Genomic DNA, 26,624 nt, shown 5'->3' on the forward strand with positions numbered 1-26,624 from the left:
TCTTTGAGTACAGCCTGATTATCTCTAATGATTCCTGAGTGGTTTGTATAGAGACAATAATTTTCTCTTAAACCCATATAATACCACCTTGTTCTACATAGAGCAGGTTGAGTGTCCCATCATACGATAGAACTGCTTCAGCTAACAAATCTACCTATTAATAGATCTGGACCTATTTTGTTTTAACAGGTACTTTTTTATTATGGTTTTAGGCACTATAGGTAGCCATTTTATCCTCTAAGCCAGGGAGTTTGCTTTTTTTTAATTAAGACAATTTTTTCATTCATTTTACACACCAGGGAGTTTCCTTTTGACCCAATATTCCAGCCTTTGATGACATAGGCCACAGCCTTCTGCTGTCTCTACTGTCATGTTATCCACAGTTAGCATGCTTTGTGTTCATTTATAGGTATGCTGTTGTGTTCTGTTGTGTTTCATGATGCACATTATATGCTGCCTTCTAGGTAGAGGCACCAACATATCAGCCCATGGCCACAGAACTTGTATTACTTCTCTCTAGACAAATCACTTTCCCACCTCCTGCTCTCAGGCTGGACCACACTACTTATTTGCCAAGAGAAAGTGGACAGAGAAGCAGATTGCTCTTGAGAAGCTGGGTCATTGTGAGTTTCTCTACTGTTCCTTTCCTTCTCTTCTAGGATGACTGGTGGAGCCCACTAAGTTTCCTAGTGGCTGTACCCAGCAGGACTGCATGGGAGGTTGATTGGACCACAGGTCTGGGTACCAGGTGTTTGTAAGGGTCTAACTAGCAAGGGGGAGGTCTTTTTCTCCACTCCTTGACATTGTTATACTAGAAGGTTTTACACATCTACAAAGCCAGCTTGGTATATTTGGGAATTTGGGCGTAGCTTCTCTTACTACTTCCTGCTGGAGGGGGGCACTGTATCTTATGGGGACAGAAAGAAAAATTTAGGATTATGGAGTAGTCCGTGAGGGTGTATCATCTGAGCCAGTTGCCTTGAAATGATTCTGGATGTTGGATCATCTGGGCCATGGTGTCATCGGAGACCTTTCAGGGGGTCTTGGCTGGTCAAACCTGATGTATCTTAATCTGGAACAAATCCATAGCCTCTGGCTTTCTGTGGAGACAAAAGCAGAGCCTCCTTTTCAAAGCAACATATCCTTACATCCCAATTTTGTAGTCAAGGTACCTTTAAAACATACATTTTGGCATAACTCAACAACTTTTGCAATCAAATGTTTTTCTTCAGTTACAAATATCAAAGAGAACATGATCCAGATTCTCTGTGTGATAGCCATCCTTATGTGGCTTATTTTTTATATTACCTTAATCCTATTGCTTTAAACTGCAGCCTTTTAAGCCTGAAACGGCGTTGTGGCTGCTGGCTCCGCCCACTTCAGCTTCCCAACATGGTGCTGGTATGTTTTCCGCCAGCTCTGGGAGCCATCAACTCTCAGAAATAGTGGGTCTATGCTTCTATCAAGGCAGCGTGTAGCCCAGAAACCTCTTTTTGTTTTGTACTAGCAAAGGCTAAATCCACCACACAGCTTAATGTGCCACTTGCAGAGGCCTCATTCCCGCCATACTGCAGGTCAAGTGCACACACCAGGGACCCGCCATAGTAGCTAGTAGCTCAAACACGCTTGCTGCCGCTAACTTGAAAGAGACAACTAGGAACTGTTTTTAGCTCCGTTTTAGAATCTTTTTGCTCAGGTTTTAGGTGGAAACTCTTGCTGACATGTTGGGCACCATTTGTAGATATAACCAACCGTCTTATTAAATAAGAAACACAGAACCAATGTAAAAGAGAAAGCCAAGAGATCAGAGCTCAGAGCTAAAATCTCACCCTTCCTCCTGCAGTGGCCTTAGCTTCCCGAAAGAGAGCTATTTCCCTGTGTGTAAGTGGCTTCATAGTCATTCTGCCTTCTCATTGGTTGTAAACCCAAACAGGTGACTGCCTCATCACTGTCTGTATGTACAGCCCCCCACCCCCAGGTCTTAAAGGCATATGTCTCCAATGCTGGCTGTATCCCTGAACACACAGAGATCTATGGGATTAAAGGTGTGTGCCACCACAGCCACGCTCTGTCTATGGCTCTAATAGCTCTGACCCCCGGGCAACTTTATTTATTAACATACAATCAAAATCACATTTCAGTACAATTAGAATACCACCACACTGGGAAGTGCCCTTGCATGGTACCTGAAATTGGAGCAGAAGTTGAGAGGTTCTGGAGACCCCAGCTCCCTTCACCTCCAGCATTGCATCACTGACATAAGAGGTCATCATGTTTTCCCACAGACCACACCGAGTTTATCTGTGAAGTTAGTTCTCTGAGCTGTACTGTTACTGTTCCACAATCGATCAGCTTACTTCTGTCGTGACAACATGCGCTGTGCTACTGAGCATATAGGCAGCAGCCTTCTGCTGTCTCTACTGTCATGTTATCCACAGTTAGCACGCTTTGTGTTCGTTTATAGGTATGCTGTTGTGTTCTGGGAGCTATACCAGGTTTCATAATACACATTACATGCTACCTTCTAGGTAGTGGCACCAACATATCAGACCATGGCCACAGAACTTGTATTTCTTCTCTCTAGACAAATCACTTTCCCACCTCCTGCTCTCAGGCTGGACCACACTACTTATTTGCCAAGAGAAAGTGGACAGAGAAGCAGGTTACTCTTGAGAAGCTGGGTCATTGTGAGTTTCTCTACTGTTCCTTTCCTTCTCTTCTAGGATGACTGGTGGAGCCCACTAAGTTTCCTAGTGGCTGTACCCAGCAGGACTGCATGGGAGGTTGATTGGACCACAGGTCTGGGTACCAGGTGTTTGTAAGGGTCTAACTAGCAAGGGGGAGGTCTTTTTCTCCACCCCTTGACATTGTTATAAATAAACCTTTGGAATAAAGTTCTGGGCTGGTGGATAAGGATCCAGGTCCCCTCAAATCTATCCTGTGTTTTCTCTCTGTTTCTCTCTCCTTATTTCCAACTAAGTTTCTTATCCCTCAATCCTCAAGAGTTCCTGGGGTAAATAAGTGTGGGGACTGGTCCTCTACAGATGGTGCCTGAACAGAGACAAAGAAAAAGTTAAAAAAAAAAATCCCTAGGGCTTGGCAAAAGGATTGCAGGGGCATTGCGAATGTAGGCATGCCGCTAAGGAATTGAAAAATGAAGGCAACGGTATTTTATTCTCAGGTGTATAGGCTAGGCAGTGAGGGAAATGCCACGAGGTTGCAGCAGGATCTCTCTTTCTCTCTCTTCTCTCTCTTTTCTGTCTATTAAAAAAATAAGGAAGGTAGAGTGTAGCAATATAGTGCAGGACCTATTGAATATAACTAAGACTTAGGTGAGGTTTAGTCTTAAGTGAGACTTAGGTAAGGTTTATAAATATAGGTTTACAGTAGCCCTATAGAAAGTTTGCTAAGAGATTCTTCCTAGTGTAAGTTAGTTAAGAGTAAGAAGTAATATATCTCTTTCAGGTGTTTGCTAAGTTAGAAAAAGTACTAGAGTAGTCCTATAGAGTGTAAGTTTATTATGTAGGCTTGAATAATAGAATGTAGGTTTAAATAGGTCATAGATTTAGTATAAAGTGAGTCAGAGAAATGTAGGTTTAGAATATATAGGCTTTAGGTTTAAGGAATGGTGAAAAAAGTAATTTAAAGTAGGTTTTCCCAACCTTGGACTCGGAGAGCAATGTCCATGGTAGACTGTGGACTTGGAAGTTTCAAAAACCACCAATAACAACAAGAAACAGCTCCAAAGACTGCCAGCTTCAGAAAATAGCAGCCAGAGGGTCTCGGAAGCTGAGATCCTCAAGGCATCAATGCCGTGCAGATGGCAGATGCACTAGGGTCTACAAGCTTTCTACCCAAAGAAAGCCACGGTGAAAAATGAACACGCTAAGCCACGAGAGAGGCTAATGACAAGCAGCAGTTTGGAAAACCCTGCAGAGATGCTGCACTGCAGGAAAGGTGAACAGCAAGATTCTGCAACCTCTGAGACACTACACCGTGAGAAAGGCAAACGGTGGAGAAAGCCCAGCGGTTTGCGTCGCCTCGGAAAGATAAACAGCGAGCAGAGCAGCAGTGAACAATGGAGACGGCAGAGACCAGACTGCTTCCAGGACCAGAGAATGGTGTCAGTGCTGGACAAGCAGCTGAGACACGGAGCAAAGCAGGAAGCTGTGGAGGTGAGAACCGTACTCCAGGCTGAACAGCCTGCCTGAAACTGCAGAAACTGCTGAGACAAGCAGCTGAGACGCGGAGCAAAGCAGGAAGCTGTGGAGGTGAGAACCGTACTCCAGGCTGAACAGCCTGACTGCAACTATGCAGAAACTGCTGAGACTGACTGCAGCCCGAGCTCCCAGCACAGAGGCAGCCATGCAACAGGACAGCACATGGAGGACTCCGGAGACCAGGTTTGCTGAGCACTTGGACCGTCAACAGTACAGGCAATGGGTTTTCCTCCCAAAGCCTTGGTTGCCCAGGGAAGCCATAGTTTCAGCTCCTGGCAGCTGAAGGAGCCTTGAGCCCGCGTGGCTATGAGGTGAAGCTCTCTAGCCTGGTCTGGGACTGGTTACGGAAGGCTACAGACTGTAAAGCGCAGCGGTAGCTGAAAGCGGAGTCTTGCTTGAACTGAGAAGTTTTGGTTGTGGGACTTCTATTTGGAACTGTTTGCTTCAGGGTCATTACAACTCCGACAGCTATACACAGATGTAAAGGCAGCTGACAGGCCAGGCCCTGTCTACAAGAGCTCAAAGGAACTTTCAGGAATGGTACCAAAACTCTTTTTGAACTTTTGAGCTTAAAAAATAAAATGGACAATAATGATTTCATTACAATGCGACAGTTTGAATTTGCTTATGCATAGAGACTCTATCAACAGGGATGACTTATGAACTACTTATAGAACTGTTTTTGTAAAAATGGAACTGGTTAAATAGAGAAGTTTTTTTAAGAAAAGGGGGAGAGTTAATATTCCTCAGTATATTTAATTTTAAAAATATTTTTGTGTTACTTGAGTGAATTAATGTTATGTTTTGTATAGTTCGAAATTGTAGGTTGAGAGTAGGCTTGTAGAAATTATTATGTTAACCTATTTATATTGATGTACCATGGTTTGGTGAAGTTAAGAAAGTATTTAAGTTTAAGATGCATACATCAGAAGTTTATCCTATATTTTGTTAGCAAGAAATATTAAGAATTTGCTTTAACATGTAAGATTGAAAAATTGTAAATATTCATAACAATATTTATATTAGAATTATGTTAACCTGTTTGTCTTTAAGTTTGATGTGGTTGCATCAAGAGTTTTTTCTTTTGAAATATAAAGAAGAGGGACCTGTTGGTGCCCACTAGCTTTCCTAGTGGCTGTACCCAGCAGGACTGTATGGGAGATTGATTAGACCATAGGTCTGAGTACCAGGTGTTTGTAAGGTTGTAACTAGCAAGAGGGAGGTCTTTTGCTCCACCCCTTGCCATTGCTATAAATAAACCTTTGGAATAAAATTCTGGGCCAGTGGATAAGGATCCAGGCCCACCAGAGTCTATCCTATGTTTTCTCTCTGTTTCTCTCCACTTTCTATTTCTAACTAAGTCTCTTATCCCTCAATCCTCAAGAGTCCCTGGAGTAAATAAGTATGGAGGCTGGTCCCCCACAGATGACATGTTGGATATAAGGTTTCTCCTTCAGGATGGACATGAGACAACAGAAGGTCATCCAACCTACAGCTACAAATGAACAACAGATGAATCTTTGTAGCTATGATCCAGTAAGATTACTGAAGTGCCTGGAGTTGTACCTTAGTATAGCCAGTCAATCAAGACAGCTACATTGGTTTCACAGTGGTTTGTTCCAAGTACAATACTAGTTCATTTGCAAAGGTCAGTTGCATTCAATAAAGACACTCTGCCTTCCTTAAATACTAAATACTTCAATCGAGCTTCTCCTAGATCCTGGTTCTCTAGTCCACCCTACCATGCCCCATCACCTTGAGAAATGCCCTCTTGATGTCTTTGTTCCGAAGACTGTACACCACGGGGTTGAGCAAGGCTGTAAAGACATTGTAAAAGAGTGAGATCTGCTTGTCTCGCTCAGGGGAGTAGCTGGAGTTGGGCCTCATGTAGATGTAAGTGCATGGACCATAGAAGAATGTGACCACAGTCAGGTGGGAGGCACAGGTAGAGAAAGCCTTGCATCGGCCCTGGGTGGACTTGATCTTGAGAATTGTCATAGCAATACAAATGTAGGAGGCCACAATGAGGGAAATGGGAGTAACAACCACAAAAACACTCAAAACCAGATCTATCATCTCAATGAGGTGGGTATCCATACAAGCCAGGCTACGCACTGAAGGACCTTCACAGAAGTAGTGGTTGACCTTGTTGGGCCCACAATATGGCAGACTCATGGTGAAGAAAGTATGCAGCACAGAAAAGAAGAAACCACAGATCCATGTCCCAGCAGCCAACCATATGCACAGTCCCCAGTTGAGGATGACAGTATAACACGCAGTGGGTAGCAAATGGCCACATATCTGTCATAAGCCATGACAACAAAGAAGGTGCACTCAGTCATAGCCAGGGCACCAAACACATACATCTGCAGCCAGCAGCCAGCAAAGGAGATGGTCTGAGAGTGAGCAAGAAGATGCACCAACATCTGGGGCATGGTGGTGGTGACATAGCACATATCCAACAGGGCAAGTATACAGAGGAAGAAGTACATGGGAGTGTGCAGCTGTGTGTCCAGGCAGATCAGCATGATGATGAGCCCATTGCCCAGGACTGAGCATAGGTAGATGAGAAGGAACACAATGAAGAGGATGCTGTTGGTCGTGGGGTCACTGGAGAAGCCAAGCAGGATAAACTCAGAAACCCAGCTTTGGTTCTGCCCTGGAATCATCCACATGGTGGGGCCTGTAAGGGAATCACATTCATTTATGTATCACTTGACACATGCCAGCTATAGAGGGAGAAAGGGAAGATACAGGCTGGTGAGATGGCTCAGAGGTTAGGAGCACTGACTGCTGTTCCAGGGAATCAGATAGCTCAGAGCTGTCTGTGACTCCAGTTCAAGATCTTACTACCTCTTCTGGCCTCCACAGGCAAGACACACACTTGGTTCATAGATATGCATGTAGGCAAAAACCTGTATACATTTTCATGTATATAAAAATATATACCTAAAATATATACATTAAAAAATGTTATAATTTTAAAAATAAAGGCTGGGGTCTGGGTTTGAGCACACTGTTCAGTTTCTGTGCACACTTCTCAAGTTGCTGAACCTCCCAATGCCTCAGTCTCTTCATCTATCCAATGAGGCTGATGACACTCATGTCTCAGGACTATGATGAGCGTCTAAAGCATCTCACATAACTCTTGGAAACACCATCTAACACATGACACATCACGTGCAATCTCGCACTCCCATTCCAGATCCCCACAGTAAGAAGGCTTCTAGCTACACCAGCTGAAATGATTAGCCCTGGTGTCAACTAAGAGACCCTGCGCCCCAGTAAGGTGAGAGCAATTGAGAAAGGATCCCATGTCGGTCTCTGAACACACACACCGTGCAGCACAGACAGGCAGAAAAAGAGAGTGAGAGAGAGTAAACAAACAGATGAAGATGACAAACCGAACGCAGGCCCACACACATCCAGTCAAATGAAAAAGGACAGAAGTCCGCATGTGCAGTGTGCTGGAGACATTGCCTTCCCAGAGAACGCTGGTGAATGTGTGGATATGAACGAAGGAATAGTCTTCCTTTCTCACTCCTACCTCCCTGCACACATGAAACATCACTTCCAGGTGTACCATAGCTTTAAGTGGCAAATCTAAAGCAACCAGATTTTTAGAATCAAACCAGATAAATATCTTTATCCTTTGGGGGTAAGCAAAAATTTCTCTAAAAGAGCCCAAAAATGTACTTTTCATACAGAGGAAAAAATAATGGTAATCTAGAATAAGCAAATAAAAAGTGCTCAAAATATTTATACAAAGAATTGGAAAGATATATCATAACAACAGATGCTCCAATGGAACAGTGAACAATATTTAAAGGGCATTTCACAAGGCAGCTGTCTAGTGAGAACTGATGAAGCTCAGGTCCTCAGCCCCATTTCTCATTTGGAAATTGCAGGAGAACACCACAGTGCCAATGCCCACCTGCCTCTTCTCCATCTCACATCCCCACACACCTACCAGTATGGCCACAGTCACAGAGATCTAGTGTGGACGAGAGTAACTGGATCCGATGGGAGAGTAAATTAAAATGATCCCCTTAGTGTGTGCCTGGCTGTGTTCCCTAACGTTGAACACACTTAATGCATTGCCCAGCAATACAAATGTCAACTACAGTTCTGAAACAATGTGTAAAACACAAAGGCACATAGAAACACATGCTCAGGGAAAGACATGTAAAGGAAATTTCCTAACTCTACTTAAAATAGTCTGAACTAAGGCACCACTCATGTTAATCAGCAAGACAATGGTTAAAGCAGGAATTGGCTTTGATGGAGGTAGAAATATATATTTAAAAAAAAAACAAAAAACTTTGAGACATCCTCAGTCTTCTCTTTCCCTGTCCCCATGCCCTCTCCTGACCAGTCTACTGCTCATGATCCTCACCGCTGTACTTCCTTTCAGCCCAGGTCAGGAGCTCATCATCTCTCCCAGCAGTTCTGCATCAGCGTCCTCAGGGGCCCATTGCCTCTAAATGTTCCTCCTTCAATATCGTCTTTTTATTTTAATTTTTAATATTTTTATCAATGTATTTTGATTACATTATTTCCCCTCCCTGCACTTCATACTCTTTCTCCTCCCTCTCTCACTTTTGAGACAAAACAAAACAAACAACAAAAATGAAAAAGATAAGCTACAAGAAATAAAATTTAAACAAAAAACTACAAAATCAAACAGTTTTGTGTTGGTCAACAACCCCTGGGTATGCGGCTTGCCACGCAGTGTTACTGAATATACGCAGTGACACTCCATTGGAAGACACTGATTTCCCCTTTCCAAATTGGGATCAATTGCAAAGAGGTTCTTGTTTAGGGCAGGATTTCGTGTCCACTTCCCCTTCTCGGTGCTGCGCAGTTGTCTGCATCAACACTTCATGTGTCTGCTACAGTGGTTTTTGAAAATGTTCACACTCATCCTATCAGCCCCTGTTTAAAGCCTTTCAAACACCCACACCCTGCTCCTCTCCTGCCTGTGGCTCCCATTCCCTCCCTCCTACCAGAGGAAAGACATCAGATCCAAACGTTCTGCTCACGGGAGACTTCAGCCTGGCACCCAGTTGTCTCCCTTCTCCGTGCACAAGTCTCCATGCCAGCACTCCCACTATCCTGCCTGCCTCTGCCTCTCTCACAACCTAAGGCATTTGCCTAGCTTCTCATCACGAAGGGGGGACCACCACCTGCACCTTGGTGCCCACCATGTGGCCACATCAGGACTCAGATCAGCCAGGAACTCCTCCCTGACTTGTGCTAACCCAGACAGGATAATTCCTGCATTTCTTGTTCACTGGCTGCTTACAATCTGAAGAATCCTAGAGGGGTCTCTTTCCAATTTTGACACCAAACAGTTGGACATACTCTCTGTTACTCTCTTGTTAACTAACCCCACACAACTAAGAAAGAAATATCTCTGACAGTATGGCTGTATGGGTGACTTCCTAACCTTTGCAATAATCAAACCAACTGATATTGATTGGGTTAATTGTATATTCTAACAATTGTTCCACTAACTTTAGTTTAAAATAACAATGATTCACTGAAGGGAGTATTTTTACCTGTGTGTTATAGGTGAGCACATAAGGCCTGGAGAGGGAGGTTTGTTTCAGATTGAAAGCTCAGCATGGGAGAAGTGGGGGTTGAGAGGTGTGTCCTCAGAGCCGGGCTCTCAGTCACCTTCTCTGCTTCTGGCACACAGGCTCTGAAGTGGGGAGGTGAGGAAGGCAAAGTCTACACATTGTCCATCTAGTTGAGCTTATTGAGACTCAGCACAGGCCAGAGCCCTCCTAGGACAGAGCTGGATGACTAGCCACAGACCAGCTCTCCTGATGAGATTTCCCCTCCTGTCTGAATGTGGGAGACCCTGAGATGTACTGAAAATAAAGGGGTCAACAGAGAGAGGATTTGAGGTGTGGTTCCATGGAACAAACAATGAAGGAAGAGATCTGAGGAGTTTGAAATGTATGCACCAAGTACCAGAAGTTGGGGGGCTTGGCTATTTCTTATCTCCAGTCCCGCAGATGTCTGAACCCCACCCAAAAAACAAACACCAGTGACCATCTCACCACTAGTAGATCCAAGAAATGTTTAACTGAGCGGCTGCTTCTTCCTCTCATGGGAAAGAGACTAAAGGGGAAGCCCCCCTAAAGCAACTGAGTCAAAAGACTCAGGATTCTAGGCTGCTCCAAAAAAATTCCAAGGTGCTGGAGAGTTTGAGGACTGAATCTCCTGCTTCCTCTGCAAGTAGGCCAGCCCTGGCTCCTGAAGATGGCATCTATTAAAGCCTGCTTAACAAAGGCCAGCTCAGACATCTTCACCTCTTCCCAGTGGGACCAGAAGCTGAGGTTTTATGACCCTGCCTCCTCTCTGAGCCTCCCCAGGAGAGCTGGGGAAGGACCATTTCTGTTCCCAGTAGGGATGCTAAGATGATCCCTGGATAATGTCAGCAAGAGCACTTCAGTGAGACCCTTGGGGGCAGAGCAGGAGGAAACAACCCACAGGAGGAGGAGTGGTGACCTGTTCCCTTCTCTAGACTAATTGGGAATTAGAGCAGCTCAGAGAAGGGGAGGTGGGACCTGGTCACCTGAGACACAGGTCAGGGACTTGAGTTCTCATTCTGATTCCTCCTTTACAGCCCAAACCCTGAGCCCTGACACTCATGAGACCATGTTTGAGTCACACTCCTCTTCCTTCCTCAACTACCTTGGGGCAATCACAGTCCTCCCTTCTTTACTGTGTAATATCTGAGAAAGTCACCCAGAACCTCTGATGTAATAGTCATCAGTAATGGGGGCTGGAGGGTTAGCTCCGGGAAAAAGAGAACTTGCTGGGCTTGCAGAAGACCCAGTTTGGTTCCCAGCACTCTCTTCTGACTCCCCTAAGATCAGGCATGCATGCGGTACACATACATACATGCAGGCAAAATACCCATGCACATAAACAAAAACAAATGAAAAAGAGTCAACCATGACATACCAACATGGAAGTCAGCAGTGACGTCCTTTTAAACCTGAGAATTGTGAGGATTAAAGACCAAATCCACAATTATCCAGTTAAAGCAAGATGTATATTGAGGTGCACCCTGGACTGGCCAGCTGACTGTCTCACCCTAAGTTGGTTGGAGAGAGAAGCTCCTGCTGGCCTCTTGAAGGCCCTTTTATAGGAGAGAGAAAGTGTTCACAGGGGTAAGAAAATTGGCCGCTGTACACTGTTAAAAAAAACACAACAAAAGAGAAGGAAGAGGGTAAGGATATACAACATGTGAATAGGGTTGAAATTTTAGTGTAGGTTGAAAAACATGTTTTACAGTTTATATCAGATTTAAGAAACAGGGATTTATTCTTTAATTACAAATAGAACCCTTAGAAACCTTAACTTGCAAGGACTTAACACAGTACAAACAGGAACTTATTCTTAACTGTCTTAACTGCAAACAGAAACCTTAACCTGCAAAGTATACTGTTCCTATTTTCGTCTCACTTTCCCCCCTTGAGTTGTAGCCTGAGCTAAATCCTTGACTCTGTAGTGGGTATCTGGTTATACTGGGATCTAATAACCATCATCAACTTAATGACACCAAGATGGGAATTTATCTATCTAATTAAGGCATTAAAGATGCAAGGGCCAACTGTTATTAGTAGAAACAGAAAGGTCAAAGACCCTGTGATGGCTGACATCAACTACTATCTAGGAGGATCCCAAATGTGAGAATGAACACCAGTCATTCATTTCATCTTGGGTCCCCATTTTGCAATGTTTCTTTGAGCACAGCCTGATTATCTCTAATGATTCCTGAGTGATTTGTATAGAGACAATAATTTTCTCTTAAAGCCATATAATACCTCCTTGTTCTACATAGAGCAGGTTGAGTGTCCCATCATACGACAGAATTGCTTCAGCTAACAAATCTACCTATTAATAGATCTGGACCTATTTTGTTTTAACAGGTACTTTTTTATTATGGTTTTAGGCACTATAGGTAGCCATTTTATCCTCTAAGCCAGGGAGTTTGCTTTTTTTTAATTAAGAAAATTTTTTCATTCATTTTACACACCAGGGAGTTTCCTTTTGACCCAATATTCCAGCCTTTGATGACATAGGCCACAGCCTTCTGCTGTCTCTACTGTCATGTCATCCATAGTTAGCATGCTTTGTGTTCGTTTATAGGTATGCTGTTGTGTTCTGGGAGCTATACCAGGTTTCATAATACACATTATATGCTGCCTTCTAGGTAGAGGCACCAACATATCAGACCATGGCCACAGAACTTGTATTACTTCTCTCTAGACAAATCACTTTCCCACCTCCTGCTCTCAGGCTGGACCACACTACTTATTTGCCAAGAGAAAGTGGACAGAGAAGCAGGTTACTCTTGAGAAGCTGGGTCATTGTGAGTTTCTCTACTGTTCCTTTCCTTCTCTTCTAGGATGACTGGTGGAGCCCACTAAGTTTCCTAGTGGCTGTACCCAGCAGGACTGCATGGGAGGTTGATTGGACCACAGGTCTGGGTACCAGGTGTTTGTAAGGGTCTAACTAGCAAGGGGGAGGTCTTTTTCTCCACCCTTTGACATTGTTATACAAGAAGGTTTTACACATCTACAAAGCCAGCTTGGTATATTTGGGAATTTGGGTGTAGCTTCTCTTACTACTTCCTGCTGGACGGGGCACTGTATCTTATGGGGACAGAAAGAAAAATTTAGGATTATGGAGAAGTCCGTGAGGGTGTATCGTCTGAGCCAGTTGCCTTGAAATGATTCTGGATGTTGGATCATCTGGGCCATGGTGTCATCGGAGACCTTTCAGGGGGTCTTGGCTGGTCAAACCTGATGTATCTTAATCTGGAACAAATCCATAGCCTCTGGCTTTCTGTGGAGACAAAAGCAGAGCCTCCTTTCCAAAGCAACATATCCTTACATCCAAATTTTGAAATCAAGGTACCTTTAAAATATACATTTTGGTATAACTCAACAACTTTTGCAATCAAATGTTTTTCTTCAGTTACAAATATCAAAGAGAACATGATCCAGATTCTCTGTGTGATAGCCATCTTTATGTGGCTTATTTTTTATATTACCTTAAGCCTATTGCTTTAAACTGCAGCCTTTTAAGCCTGAAACGGCGTTGTGGCTGCTGGCTCCGCCCACTTCAGCTTCCCAACATGGCGCTGGTATGTTTTCTGCCAGCTCTGGGAGCCATCAACTCTCAGAAATAGTGGGTCTATGCTTCTATCAAGGCAGCATGTAGCCCAGAAACCTCTTTTTGTTTTGTACTAGCAAAGGCTAAATCCACCATGCAGCTTAATGTGCCACTTGCAGAGGCCTCATTCCTGCCATATTGCAGGTAGAGTGCACACAACAGGGACACACCATAGTAGCTAGTAGCTCAAACACGCATGCTGCCGCTAACTTGAAAGAGACAACTAGGAACTGTTTTTAGCTCTGTTTTAGAATCTTTTTACTCAGGTTTTAGGTGGAAACTCTTGCTGACACGTTGGGCGCCATTTGTAGATGTAACCAACCGTCTTATTAAATAAGAAACACAGAACCAATGTAAAAGAGAAAGCCAAGAGATCAGAGCTCAGTGCTAAAATCTCACCCTTCCTCCTGCGGTGGTCTTAGCTTCCCGAAAGAGAGCTATTTCCATCTGTGTAAGTCGTTTCATAGTCATTCTGCCTTCTCATTGGTTGTAAACCCAAACAGGTGACTGCCTCATCACTGTCTGTATGTACAGCCCCCCCCCCAGGTCTTAAAGGCATATGTCTCCAATGCTGGCTGTATCCCTGAACACACAGAGATCTATGGGATTAAAGGTGTGTGCCACCACCGCCACGCTCTGTCTATGGCTCTAATAGCTCTGACCCCCTGGCAACTTTATTTATTAACATACAATCAAAATCACATTTCAGTACAATTAGAATACCACCACACTGGGAAGTGCCCTTGCATGGTACCTGAAATTGGAGCAGAAGTTGAGAGGTTCTGGAGACCCCAGCTCCCTTCACCTCCAGCATTGCATCACTGACATAAGAGGTCATCATGTTTTCCCACAGACCACACCGAGTTTATCTGTGAAGTTAGTTCTCTGAGCTGTACTGTTACTGTTCCACAATCGATCAGCTTACTTCTGTCCTGACAACATGCGCTGTGCTACTGAGCATATAGGCCGCAGCCTTCTGTTGTCTCTACTGTCATGTTATCCATAGTTAGCACGCTTTGTGTTCGTTTATAGGTATGCTGTTGTGTTCTGGGAGCTATACATAATACACATTACATGCTGCCTTCTAGGTAGAGGCACCAACATATCAGACCATGGCCACAGAACTTGTATTTCTTCTCTCTAGACAAATCACTTTCCCACCTCCTGCTCTCAGGCTGGACCACACTACTTATTTGCCAAGAGAAAGTGGACAGAGAAGCAGGTTACTCTTGAGAAGCTGAGTCATTGTGAGTTTCTCTACTGTTCCTTTCCTTCTCTTCTAGGATGACTGGTGGAGCCCACTAAGTTTCCTAGTGGCTGTACCCAGCAGGACTGCATGGGAGGTTGATTGGACCACAGGTCTGGGTACCAGGTGTTTGTAAGGGTCTAACTAGCAAGGGGGAGGTCTTTTTCTCCACCCCTTGACATTGTTATAAATAAACCTTTGGAATAAAGTCCTGGGCTGGTGGATAAGGATCCAGGCCCCCTCAAATCTATCCTGTGTCTTCTCTCTGTTTCTCTCTCCTTATTTTCAACTAAGTTTCTTATCCCTCAATCCTCAAGAGTTCCTGAGGTAAATAAGTGTGGGGACTGGTCCTCTACAGATGGTGCCTGAACAGAGACAAAGAAAAAGTTTTTAAAAAAAAAAAAAAAAAAAAAAAAAAGATCCCTAGGACTTGGCGAAAGGATTGCAGGGGCATTGCGAGTGTAGGCATGCCGCTAAGGAATTGAAAAATGAAGGCAACGGTGTTTTATTCTCGGGTGTATAGGCTAGGCAGTGAGGGAAATGCCACGAGGCTGCAGCAGGATCTCTCTTTCTCTCTCTTCTCTCTCTTTGCTGTCTATTAAAAAAATAAGGAAGGTAGAGTGTAGCAATATAGTGCAGGACCTATTGAATATAACTAAGACTTAGGTGAGGTTTAGTCTTAAGTGAGACTTAGGTAAGGTTTATAAATATAGGTTTACAGTAGCCCTATAGAAAGTTTGCTAAGAGATTCTTCCTAGTGTAAGTTAGTTAAGAGTAAGAAGTAATATATCTCTTTCAGGTGTTTGCTAAGTTAGAAAAAAGTACTAGAGTAGTCCTATAGAGTGTTAGTTTATTATGTAGGCTTGAATAATAGAATGTAAGTTTAAATAGGTCATAGATTTAGTATAAAGTGAGTCAGAGAAATTCAGGTTTAGAATTTATAGGCTTTGGGTTTAAGGAATGGTGAAAAAAAAGTAATTTAAAGTAGGTTTTCCCAACCTTGGACTCGGAGAGCAATGTCCATGGTAGACTGTGGACTTGGAAGTTTCAAAAACCACCAATAACAAGAAACAGCTCCAAAGACTGCCAGCTTCAGAAAATAGCAGCCAGAGGGTCTCGGAAGCTTAGATCCTCAAGGCATCAATGCCGTGCAGATGGCAGATGCACTAGGGTCTACAAGCTTTCTACCCAAAGAAAGCCACGGTGAAAAATGAACACGCTAAGCCACGAGAGAGGCTAATGACAAGCAGCAGTTTGGAAAACCCTGCAGAGATGCTGCACTGCAGGAAAGGTGAACAGCAAGATTCTGCAACCTCTGAGACACTACACCGTGAGAAAGGCAAACGGTGGAGAAAGCCCAGCGGTTTGCGTCGCCTCGGAAAGATAAACAGCAAGCAGAGCAGCGGTGAACAATGGAGACGGCAGAGACCAGACTGCTTCCAGGACCGGAGAATGGTGTCAGTGCCGGACAAGCAGCTGAGACGTGGAGCAAAGCAGGAAGCTGTGGAGGTGAGAACCGTACTCCAGGCTGAACAGCCTGCCTGAAACTCTGCAGAAACTGCTGAGACTGACTGCAGCCCGAGCTCCCAGCACCGAGGCAGCCATGCAACAGGACAGCACATGGAGGACTCCGGAGACCAGGTTTGCTGAGCACTTGGACCGTCAACGGTACAGGCAATGGGTTTTCCTCCCAAAGCCTGGGTTGCCCAGGGAAGCCATAGTTTCAGCTCCTGGCAGCTGAAGGAGCCTTGAGCCCGCGTGGCTATGAGGTGAAGCTCTCTAGCCTGGTCTGGGACTGGTTACGGAAGGCTACAGACTGTAAAGCGCAGCGGTAGCTGAAAGCGGAGTCTTGCTTGAACTGAGAAGTTTTGGTTGTGGGACTTCTATTTGGAACTGTTTGCTTCAGGGTCATTACAACTCCGACAGCTATACACAGATGTAAAGGCAGCTGACAGGACAGGCCCTGTCTAAAAGAGCTCAAAGGAACTTTCAGGAATGGTACCAAAACTCTTTTTGAACTTTTGAGCTTAAAAAATAAAATGGACAATAATGATTTCATTACAATGTTACAGTTTGAATTTGCTTATGCATATAGACTCTATCAACAGGGATGACTTATGAACTACTTATAGAACTGTTTTTGTAAAAATGGAACTGGTTAAATAGAGAAGTTTTTTTAAGAAAAGGGGGAGAGTTAATATTCCTCAGTATATTTAATTTTAAAAATATTTTTGTGTTACTTGAGTGAATTAATGTTATGTTTTGTATAGTTCGAAATTGTAGGTTGAGAGTAGGCTTGTAGAAATTATTATGTTAACCTATTTATATTGATGTACCATGGTTTGGTGAAGTTAAGAAAGTATTTAAGTTTAAGATGCATACATCAGAAGTTTATTCTATGTTTTGTTAGCAAGAAATATTAAGAATTTGCTTTAACATGTAAGATTGAAAAATTGTAAATATTCATAACAATATTTATATTAGAATTATGTTAACCTGTTTGTCTTTAAGTTTGATGTGGTTGCATCAAGAGTTTTTTCTTTTGAAATATAAAGAAGAGGGACCTGTTGGTGCCCACTAGGTTTCCTAGTGGCTGTACCCAGCAAGACTGCATGGGAGGTTGATTGGACCATGGGTCTGGGTACCAGGTGTTTGTAAGGGTCTAACTAGCAAGAGGGAGGTCTTTTGCTCCACCCCTTGGCATTGCTATAAATAAACCTTTGGAATAAAATTCTGGGCCAGTGGATAAGGATCCAGGCCCACCAGAGTCTATCCTATGTTTTCTCTCTGTTTCTCTCCACTTTCTATTTCTAACTAAGTCTCTTATCCCTCAATCCTCAAGAGTCCCTGGAGTAAATAAGTATGGAGGCTGGTCCCCCACAGATGACATGTTGGATATAAGGTTTCTCCTTCAGGATGGACATGAGACAACAGAAGGTCATCCAACCTACAGCTACAAATGAACAACAGATGAATCTTTGTAGCTATGATCCAGTAAGATTACTGAAGTGCCTGGAGTTGTACCTTAGTATAGCCAGTGAATCAAGACAGCTACATTGGTTTCACAGTGGTTTGTTCCAAGTACAATACTAGTTCATTTGCAAAGGTCAGTTGCATTCAATAAAGACACTCTGCCTTCCTTAAATACTAAATACTTCAATCGAGCTTCTCCTAGATCCTGGTTCTCTAGTCCAGCCTACCATGCCCCATCACCTTGAGAAATGCCCTCTTGATGTCTTTGTTCCGAAGACTGTACACCACGGGGTTGAGCAAGGCTGTAAAGACATTGTAAAAGAGTGAGATCTGCTTGTCTCGCTCAGGGGAGTAGCTGGAGTTGGGCCTCATGTAGATGTAAGTGCATGGACCATAGAAGAATGTGACCACAGTCAGGTGGGAGGCACAGGTAGAGAAAGCCTTGCAGCGGCCCTGGGTGGACTTGATCTTGAGAATTGTCATAGCAATACAAATGTAGGAGGCCACAATGAGGGAAATGGGAGTAACAACCACAAAAACACTCAAAACCAGATCTATCATCTCAATGAGGTGGATATCCATACAAGCCAGGCTACGCACTGAAGGACCTTCACAGAAATAGTGGTTGACCTTGTTGGGCCCACAATATGGCAGACTCATGGTGAAGAAAGTATGCAGCACAGAAAAGAAGAAACCGCAGATCCATGTCCCAGCAGCCAACCATATGCACAGTCCCCAGTTGAGGATGACAGTATAACGCAGTGGATAGCAAATGGCCACATATCTGTCATAAGCCATGACAACAAAGAAGGTGCACTCAGTCATAGCCAGGGCACCAAACACATACATCTGCAGCCAGCAGCCAGCAAAGGAGATGGTCTGAGAGTGAGCAAGAAGATGCACCAACATCTGGGGCATGGTGGTGGTAACATAGCACATACCCAACAGGGCAAGTATACAGAGGAAGAAGTACATGGGAGTGTGCAGCTGTGTGTCCAGGCAGATCAGCATGATGATGAGCCCATTGCCCAGGACTGAGCATAGGTAGATGAGAAGGAACACAATGAAGAGGATGCTGTTGGTCGTGGGGTCACTGGAGAAGCCAAGCAGGATAAACTCAGAAACCCAGCTTTGGTTCTGCCCTGGAATCATCCACATGGTGGGGCCTGTAAGGGAATCACATTCATTTATGCATCACCTGACACATGCCAGCTATAGAGGGAGAAAGGGAAGATACAGGCTGGTGAGATGGCTCAGAGGTTAGGAGCACTGACTGCTGTTCCAGGGAATCAGATAGCTCAGAGCTGTCTGTGACTCCAGTTCAAGATCTTACTACCTCTTCTGGCCTCCACAGGCAAGACACACACTTGGTACATAGATATGCATGTAGGCAAAAACCTATATACATTTTCATGTATATAAAAATATATACCTAAAATATATACATTAAAAAATATGTTATAATTTTAAAAAGAAAGGCTGGGGTCTGGGTTCGAGCACACTGTTCAGTTTCTGTGCACACTTCTCAAGTTGCTGAACCTCCCAATGCCTCAGTCTCTTCATCTATCAAATGAGGTTGATGACACTCATGTCTCAGGATTATGATGAGTGTCTAAAGCATCTCACATAACTCTTGGAAACACCATCTAACACATGACACATCACGTGCAATCTCACACTCCCATTCCAGATCCCCACAGTAAGAAGGCTTCTAGCTACACCAGCTGAAATGATTAGCACTGGTGTCAACTGAGAGACCCTGCGCCCCAGTAAGATGAGAGCAATTGAGAAAGGATCCCATGTCAGTCTCTGAACACAAACACTGTGCAGCACAGACAGGCAGAAAAAGAGAGTGAGAGAGAGTAAACAAACAGATGAAGATGACAAACCGACGCAGGCCCACACACATCCACTCAAATGAAAAAGGACAGAAGTCCGCATGTGCAGTGCGCTGGAGACATTGCCTTCCCAGGGAGCGCTGGTGAATGTGTGGATATGAACGAAGGAATAGTCTTCCTTTTTCACTCCTACCTCCCTGCACACACAAAACATCACTTCCAGGTGTACAATAGCTTTAAGTGGCAAATCTAAAGCAACCAGATTTTTAGAATCAAACCAGATAAATATCTTTATCCTTTGGGGGTAAGCAAAAATTTCTCTAAAAGAGCCCAAAAAACATACTTTTCACACAGAGGAAAAATAATGGTAATCTAGAATAAGCAAATAAGAAGTGCTCAAAATATTTATACAAAGAATTGGAAAGATATATCATAACAACAGATACTCCAATGGAACAGTGAACAATATTTAAAGGGCATTTCACAAGGCAGCTGTCTAGTGAACACTGATGAGGCTCAGGTCCTCAGCACCATTTCTCATCTGGAAAGTGCAGGAGAACACCACAGTGCCAAAGCCCACCTGCTTCTTCTCCATCTCACATCCATCCCCACACACCTACCAGCATGGCCACAGTCACAGAGATCTAGTGTTGACGAGAGTAACTGGATCCGATGGGAGAGTAAATTAAAATGATCCCTTAGTGTGTGCCTGGCTGTGTTTCCTAACGTTGAACACACTTAATGCATTGCCCAGCAATGCAAATGTCAACTACAGTTCTGAAACAATGTGTAAAACACAAACGCACATAGAAACACATGCTCAGGGAAAGATATGTAAAGGAAATTTCCTAACTCTACTTAAAATAGTCTGAACTAAGGCACCACTCATGTTAATCAGCAAGACAATGGATTAAGCAGGAATTGGCTTTGATGGAGGTAGAAATACAAAACAAAACAAAACAAAAAAAAAAATTCTACACATCCTCAGTCTTCTCTTTCCCTGTCCCCATCCCCTCTCCTGACCAGTCTACTGCTCATGACCCTGCCCTCTGTCCTTCCTTTCAGCCCAGGTCAGGAGCCCATCATCTCTCCCAGCAGTTCTGCATCAGCGTCCTCAGGTGCCCCTTGCCTCTAAATGTTCCTCCTTCAATATCGTCTTTTTATTTTAATTTTCAATATTTTTATCAATGTATTTTGATTACATTCTTTCCCCTCCCTGCACTTCATTCTCTTTCTCCTCCCTCTCTCACTTTTGGGACAAAACAAAACAAACAACAAAAATGAAAAAGATAAACTACAAGAAATAAAATTTAAACAAAAAACAACAAAATCAAACAGTTTTGTGTTGGTCAACAACCCCTGGGTATGCGGCTTGCCACGCAGTGTTACTGAATATACACAGTGACACTCCATTGGAAGACGCTGATTTCCCCTTTCCAAATTGGGATCAATTGCAAAGAGGTTCTTGTTTAGGGCAGGACTTCGTATCCACTTCCCCTTCTCGGTGCTGCGCAGTTGTCTGCATCAACACTTCATGTGTCTGCTAGAGTGGTTTTTGAAAATTTTCACACTCGTCCTATCAGCCCCTGTGTAAAGCCTTTCAAACACCCACACCCTGCTCCTCTCCTGCCTGTGGCTCCCATTCCCTCCCTCCTACCAGAGGAAAGACATCAGATCCAAACGTTCTGCTCACGGGAGACTTCAGCCTGGCACCCAGTTGTCCCCTCTTCTCCATGCACAAGTCTCCATGCCAGCACTCCCACTGTTCTGCCTGCCTCTGCCTCTCTCACAACCTAAGGCATTTGCCTAGTTTCTCATCACGAAGGGGGGCCACCACCTGCACCTTGGTGCCCACAATGTGGCCACATCAGGACTCAGATCAGCCAGGAACTCCTCCCTGACTTGTGCTAACCCAGACAGGATAATTCCTGCATTTCTTGTTCACTGGCTGCTTACAATCTGAAGAATCCTAGAGGGGTCTCTTACCAATTTTGACACCAAACAGGTTGGACATACTCTCTGTTACTCTCTTGTTAACCAACCCCACACAACTAAGAAAGAAATATCTCTGACAGTATGGCTGTATGGGTGACTTCCTAACCTTTGCAATAATCAAACCAACTGATATTTATTGGGTTAATTGTATATTCTAACAATTGTTCCACTAACTTTAGTTTAAAATAACAATGATTCACTGAAGGAAGTATTCTTACCTGTGTGTTATGGGTGAACATTGAAGCCCTGGAGAGGGAGGTTTGTTTCAGATTGCAAGCTCAGCATGGGAGAAGTGGGGTTTAGAGGTGTGTCCTCAGAGCCTGGCTCTCAGTCACCTTCTCTGCTTCTGGCACACAGGCTCTGAAGTGGGGAAGAGAGGAAGGCAAAGTCTACACATTGACCATCTAGTTGAGCTTATTGAGACTCAGCACAGGCCAGAGCCCTCCTAGGACAGAGCTGGATGGCTAGCCACAGACCAGCTCTCCTGATGAGATTTCCCCTCCTGTCTGAATGTGGGAGGCCCTGGGATGTACTGAAAATAAAGGGATCAAAGGAGAGAGGATTTGAGGTGTGATTCCATGGAACAAATAATGAGGGAAGAGATCTGAGGAGTTTGAAATGTATGCACCAAGTACCAGAAGTTGGGGGGCTTGGCTATTTCTTATCTCCAGTCCCACAGATGCCTGAACCCCACCCAAAAAACAAACACCAATGACCATCTCACCACTAGTAGATCCAAGAAATGTTTAACTGAGCGGCTGCTTCTTCCTCTCATGGGAAAGAGACTGAAGGGGAAGCCCCCCTAAAGCAACTGAGTCAAAAGACTCAGGATTCTAGGCTGCTCCAAAAAAAATTCCAAGGTGCTGGAGAGTTTGAGGACTGAATCTCCTGCTTCCTCTGCAAGTAGGCCAGCCCTGGCTCCTGAAGATGGCATCTATTAAACCCTGCTTAACAAAGGCCAGCTCAGACATCTTCACCTCTTCCCAGTGGGACCAGAAGCTGAGGTTTTATGACCCTGCCTCCTCTCTGAGCCTTCCCAGGGGAGCTGGGAAAGGACCATTCCTGTTCCCAGTAGAGATGCTAAGATGATCCCTGGATAATGTCAACAAGAGCACTTCAGTGAGACCCTTGGGGGCAGAGCAGGAGGAAACAACCCACAGGAGGAGGAGTGGTGACCTGTTCCCTTCTCTAGACTAATTGGGAATTAGAGCAGCTCAGAGAAGAGGAGGTGGGACCTGGTCACCTGAGACACAGGTCAGGGACTTGAGTTCTCATTCTGATTCCTCCTTTACAGCCCAAACCCTGAGCCCTGACACTCATGAGACCATGTTTGAGTTTACACTCCTCTTCCTTCCTCAACTACCTTGGGGCAATCACAGTCCTCTCTTCTTTACTGTGTAATATCTGAGAAAGTCACCCAGAACCTCTGATGTAATAAAGAGTCATCAACGGTGGAGGCTGGAGGGTTAGCTCTGGGAAAAAGAGAACTTGCTGGGCTTGCAGAAGGCCCAGTTTGGTTCCCAGCACTCTCTTCTGACTCCCCTAAGATCAGGCATGCATGCGGTACACATACATACATGCAGGCAAAATACCCATGCACGTATGAAAAAACAAATGAAAAAGAGTCAACCATGACATACCAACATGGGAGTCAGCAGTGACGTCCTTTTAAACCTGAGAATTGTGAGGATTAAAGACCAAATCCACAATTATCCAGTTAAAGCAAGATGTATATTGAGGTGCACCCTGGACTGGCCAGCTGACTGTCTCACCCTAAGTTGGTTGGAGAGAGAAGCTCCTGCTGGCCTCTTGAAGGCCCTTTTATAGGAGAGAGAAAGTGTTCACAGGGGTAAGAGAATTGGCCTCTGTACACTGTTAGAAAAACACAACAAAAGGGAAGGAAGAGGGTAAGGATATACAACAAGTGAATAGGGTTGAAATTTTAGTGTAGGTTGAAAAACATGTTTTACAGTTTATATCAGATTTAAGAAACAGGAATTTATTCTTTAATTACAAATAGAACCCTTAGAAACCTTAGCTTGCAAGGACTTAACACAGTACGAACAGGAACTTATTCTTAACTGTCTTAACTGCAAACAGAAACCTTAACCTGCAAAGTATATTGTTCCTATTTTCGTCTCACTTTCCCCCCTTGAGTTGTAGCCTGAGCTAAATCCTTGACTCTGTAGTGGGTATCTGGTTATACTGGGATCTAATAACCATCATCAACTTAATGACACCAAGATGGGAATTTATCTATCTAATTAAGGCATTAAAGATGCAAGGGCCAACTGTTATTAGTAGAAACAGAAAGGTCAAAGACCCTGTGATGGCTGACATCAACTACTATCTAGGGGGAGCCCAAATGTGAGAATGAACACCAGTCATTCATTTCATCTTGGGTCCCCATTTTGCAATGTTTCTTTGAGTACAGCCTGATTATCTCTAATGATTCCTGAGTTTTTTTGTATAGAGACAATAATTTTCTCTTAAAGCCATATAATACCTCCTTGTTCTACATAGAGCAGATTGAGTGTCCCATCATACGATAGAACTGCTTCAGCTAATGAATCTACCTGTTAATAGATCTGGGCCTATTTAGTTTTAACAGGTACTTTTTTTATTATGGTTTTAGGCACTATAGGTAGCCATTTTATCCTCTAAGCCAGGAAGTTTGCTTTTTTTTTTTAAGATTTATTTATTTATTGTATACATTGTTCTGTCTGTACATATCCCCACAGGCCAGAAGAAGGCACCAGATCTCATTACAGATGGTTGTGAGCCACCATGTGGTTGCTGGGAATTGAACTCAGGACCTTTGGAAGAGCAAGAAGTGCTCTTAACCTCTGAGCCACCTCGCCAGCCCTGCTTTTTTTTTTAATTAAGACAATTTTTCATTCATTTTACACACCAGGGAGTTTCCTTTTGACCCAATATTCCAGCCTTTGATGACAAGGGGTGATGGACTCTCTTCTGTAACTACCTCCTGCTCTAACTAGGACTTCATTGTCAGGGCCCAGGAAAGCTGGAATGCTATTCAAAGACTTGGAGGGGATTCAGGCAATGGGGCATTCTTCAGAAGCATCTGGTTAGCTGACCCAGCTAAAGAGACAGGGAGCAATAACATTGGGTGGACTGGTTCACATCAGCTTTCTGCAAGTCCAGGGCTCACAGCAGTTTAGAGCAGTTTGTAGTCCACAGCTGACTCCGAGATGGCGTCTGTCACCCAGCTGAAATCTATTGGGGCAGATATGGACTAGGAACAGAAAAAGTTTAGGAATTTAACGGAAAATCTTCTATTTGGAAGTTTCAGGCCCATGGTCCTGATATAGTAATTGGGGGAGGAGAGGACTCCCCAGACCAGGGGAGAGAGAGAAAGAGAGATCACATCCTCAGGAATAGGGAGGTAGGGAAACTTAGGCTGTACGTATCTGGAGCCCATTTGACCTATGAGAGATGGATTCTTAATTCCCTGAAGCTTTCATGAATTTTTTTGTTTACAAAAAGAGAAGGAAGTTTTGGATATATTAGCATTACCACTGTTTGTAGTCTGTACTAAAATCCACATTGTAGACAAAGCAGCTAACAGTTGTCCGTAAGAAATCTCAGTAAAACAATAGCATAAAAGGAGAAAAGAAATCAGAAACATCTCCCTTTTTACACATACCTTAAATCACTTTTTTATATCCTCAGACCTTATTTAAGCTTTTATAGCCTCATGCCTTTATGCACCTTAGACCATTTCCTTAGACTTTCAGAAGTTGTATAGACTTTAAACCTCTTTCTATCTAATCATGTATCAGAGACATGAGTAGTTATTACTGAGAGCAGTCATTGTAAAGCAAGTTCTTTTAAATAAAGAAATAGTAAAAAGTTACATCTGAAACCTGTTTATCCTTTAATATGAAGCCTATTAGTAAGGCAAACCTGTCTGCCTTTCTCAGCAGGAGATCTAGCAGCTCTATAAAAACCATATCTGATTTTTACATATGAAATGAACTAGCAAGGCGGCTACAACCTTGGGGGAAGGAGCTGGTTACCTGCTGCTGTTAAGCTGACAAAGATACAGTTGGCCTAGCCATCAATGCCATCAATGCCATCAGAGATCTGAGAAGGATAAATTATAGCAGGAAGTATAATCCAAATGACCTATGTACCAATTAAAATGACAGAAACTTACCCATTATCTAGATGGTCACCCCAGATTCCTGTGGTCTCAATGACTTCCTTAGGGACAGAGGTCCCAGGGCAGAATTAATCATCAGCCCCCAGACCTGGGTGAGAGATTTTCTGAAATTTTTGTGGAGAGGAGGAACTTGGGAGACTGGCTTTACTTTGACTAGTCAAAGTAAGGCAATCAACTCTCCAGTGTCCTGCTTGTCCAAAGTTTGGGCTGGTCCCTGGCAGCAGGCAAGGCAATGGGGAAGTTTTTCCCAGTGGTTAGTATTGCCACAATCCAGGTGGAGTTACTGTGCCTCATCATCTTCTTTGGGGACCTAGGGGTCACCACTAGGAGCTAAAGTCTCTCTATCATAGCAAGCTTTTTCCATTAAACATTTTAAATGCCCTACTTAGCAGATCTCTGACAAGTTTGATGACCATTATCTATTAAGTATATCTGAGCTAAACAAACTTTGCTTGTTTTTATTTGTTTTAGGCTTAACCTTGAAAACACATAAAGGAGGCTAAATAAGGCTTATTTCTATGATTAATTACCCTAGTACTTAGTATGACTACAAGTATAGTTCTGAACACATTAAAGAGTCTGATCCTTTGTGAGGCCACTGACCACTAATTTGAATGTCTTAATTATCTTTAACAGTTTATAGTAAGTTATTAGCTTTTATAAGATTAGGGTCTTACACTTTTATCTCTGCTAAATTTGAGCCTTCAATTACTAAATCGAAGCTCCTTTTAGTATCAAAATAAAATTTCAAATCATGAATATAGTCCATAGGGAAACTGGCAACTTTATATTTTCCTGGTCCTTAAAGTTTATCAAAATAGCTAAAGCTTAACAAAGTTAGTGAAGACAAGGAGGCTAAGCATACACTCTTCAGTCAGTCTCCATTAGCTTGAACAGACCTTAGGTAAGGAGGGGCTCTTTGCCAGATTGCTTAGGTCATTGTCTTGCTGCATCATAAGAATATTCCA

At 43.5% G+C, this 26,624-nt stretch overlaps 1 protein-coding gene and 1 pseudogene across 1 annotated transcript in view; both read right to left on the bottom strand.

The window, feature by feature from the left end:
* Positions 1–5,838: 5,838 nt before the first annotated feature.
* LOC143271691 (olfactory receptor 2A12-like) lies at positions 5,839–6,910 on the bottom strand (annotated as a pseudogene).
* Positions 6,911–17,850: 10,940 nt separating this feature from the next.
* LOC107399651 (olfactory receptor 2A12-like) overlaps positions 17,851–26,624 on the bottom strand; it is a 45,903-nt gene continuing 37,129 nt past the window's right edge. Inside the window, exon 3 of the mRNA XM_076564927.1 lies at positions 17,851–18,803. Within this exon, the coding sequence (XP_076421042.1) occupies positions 17,851–18,803 (953 nt within the window). The remainder of the gene's footprint in view (positions 18,804–26,624) is intronic.

Source organism: Peromyscus maniculatus, chromosome 2 (assembly GCF_049852395.1).
Source record: "Peromyscus maniculatus bairdii isolate BWxNUB_F1_BW_parent chromosome 2, HU_Pman_BW_mat_3.1, whole genome shotgun sequence".
NCBI lineage: Eukaryota > Metazoa > Chordata > Mammalia > Rodentia > Cricetidae > Peromyscus > Peromyscus maniculatus.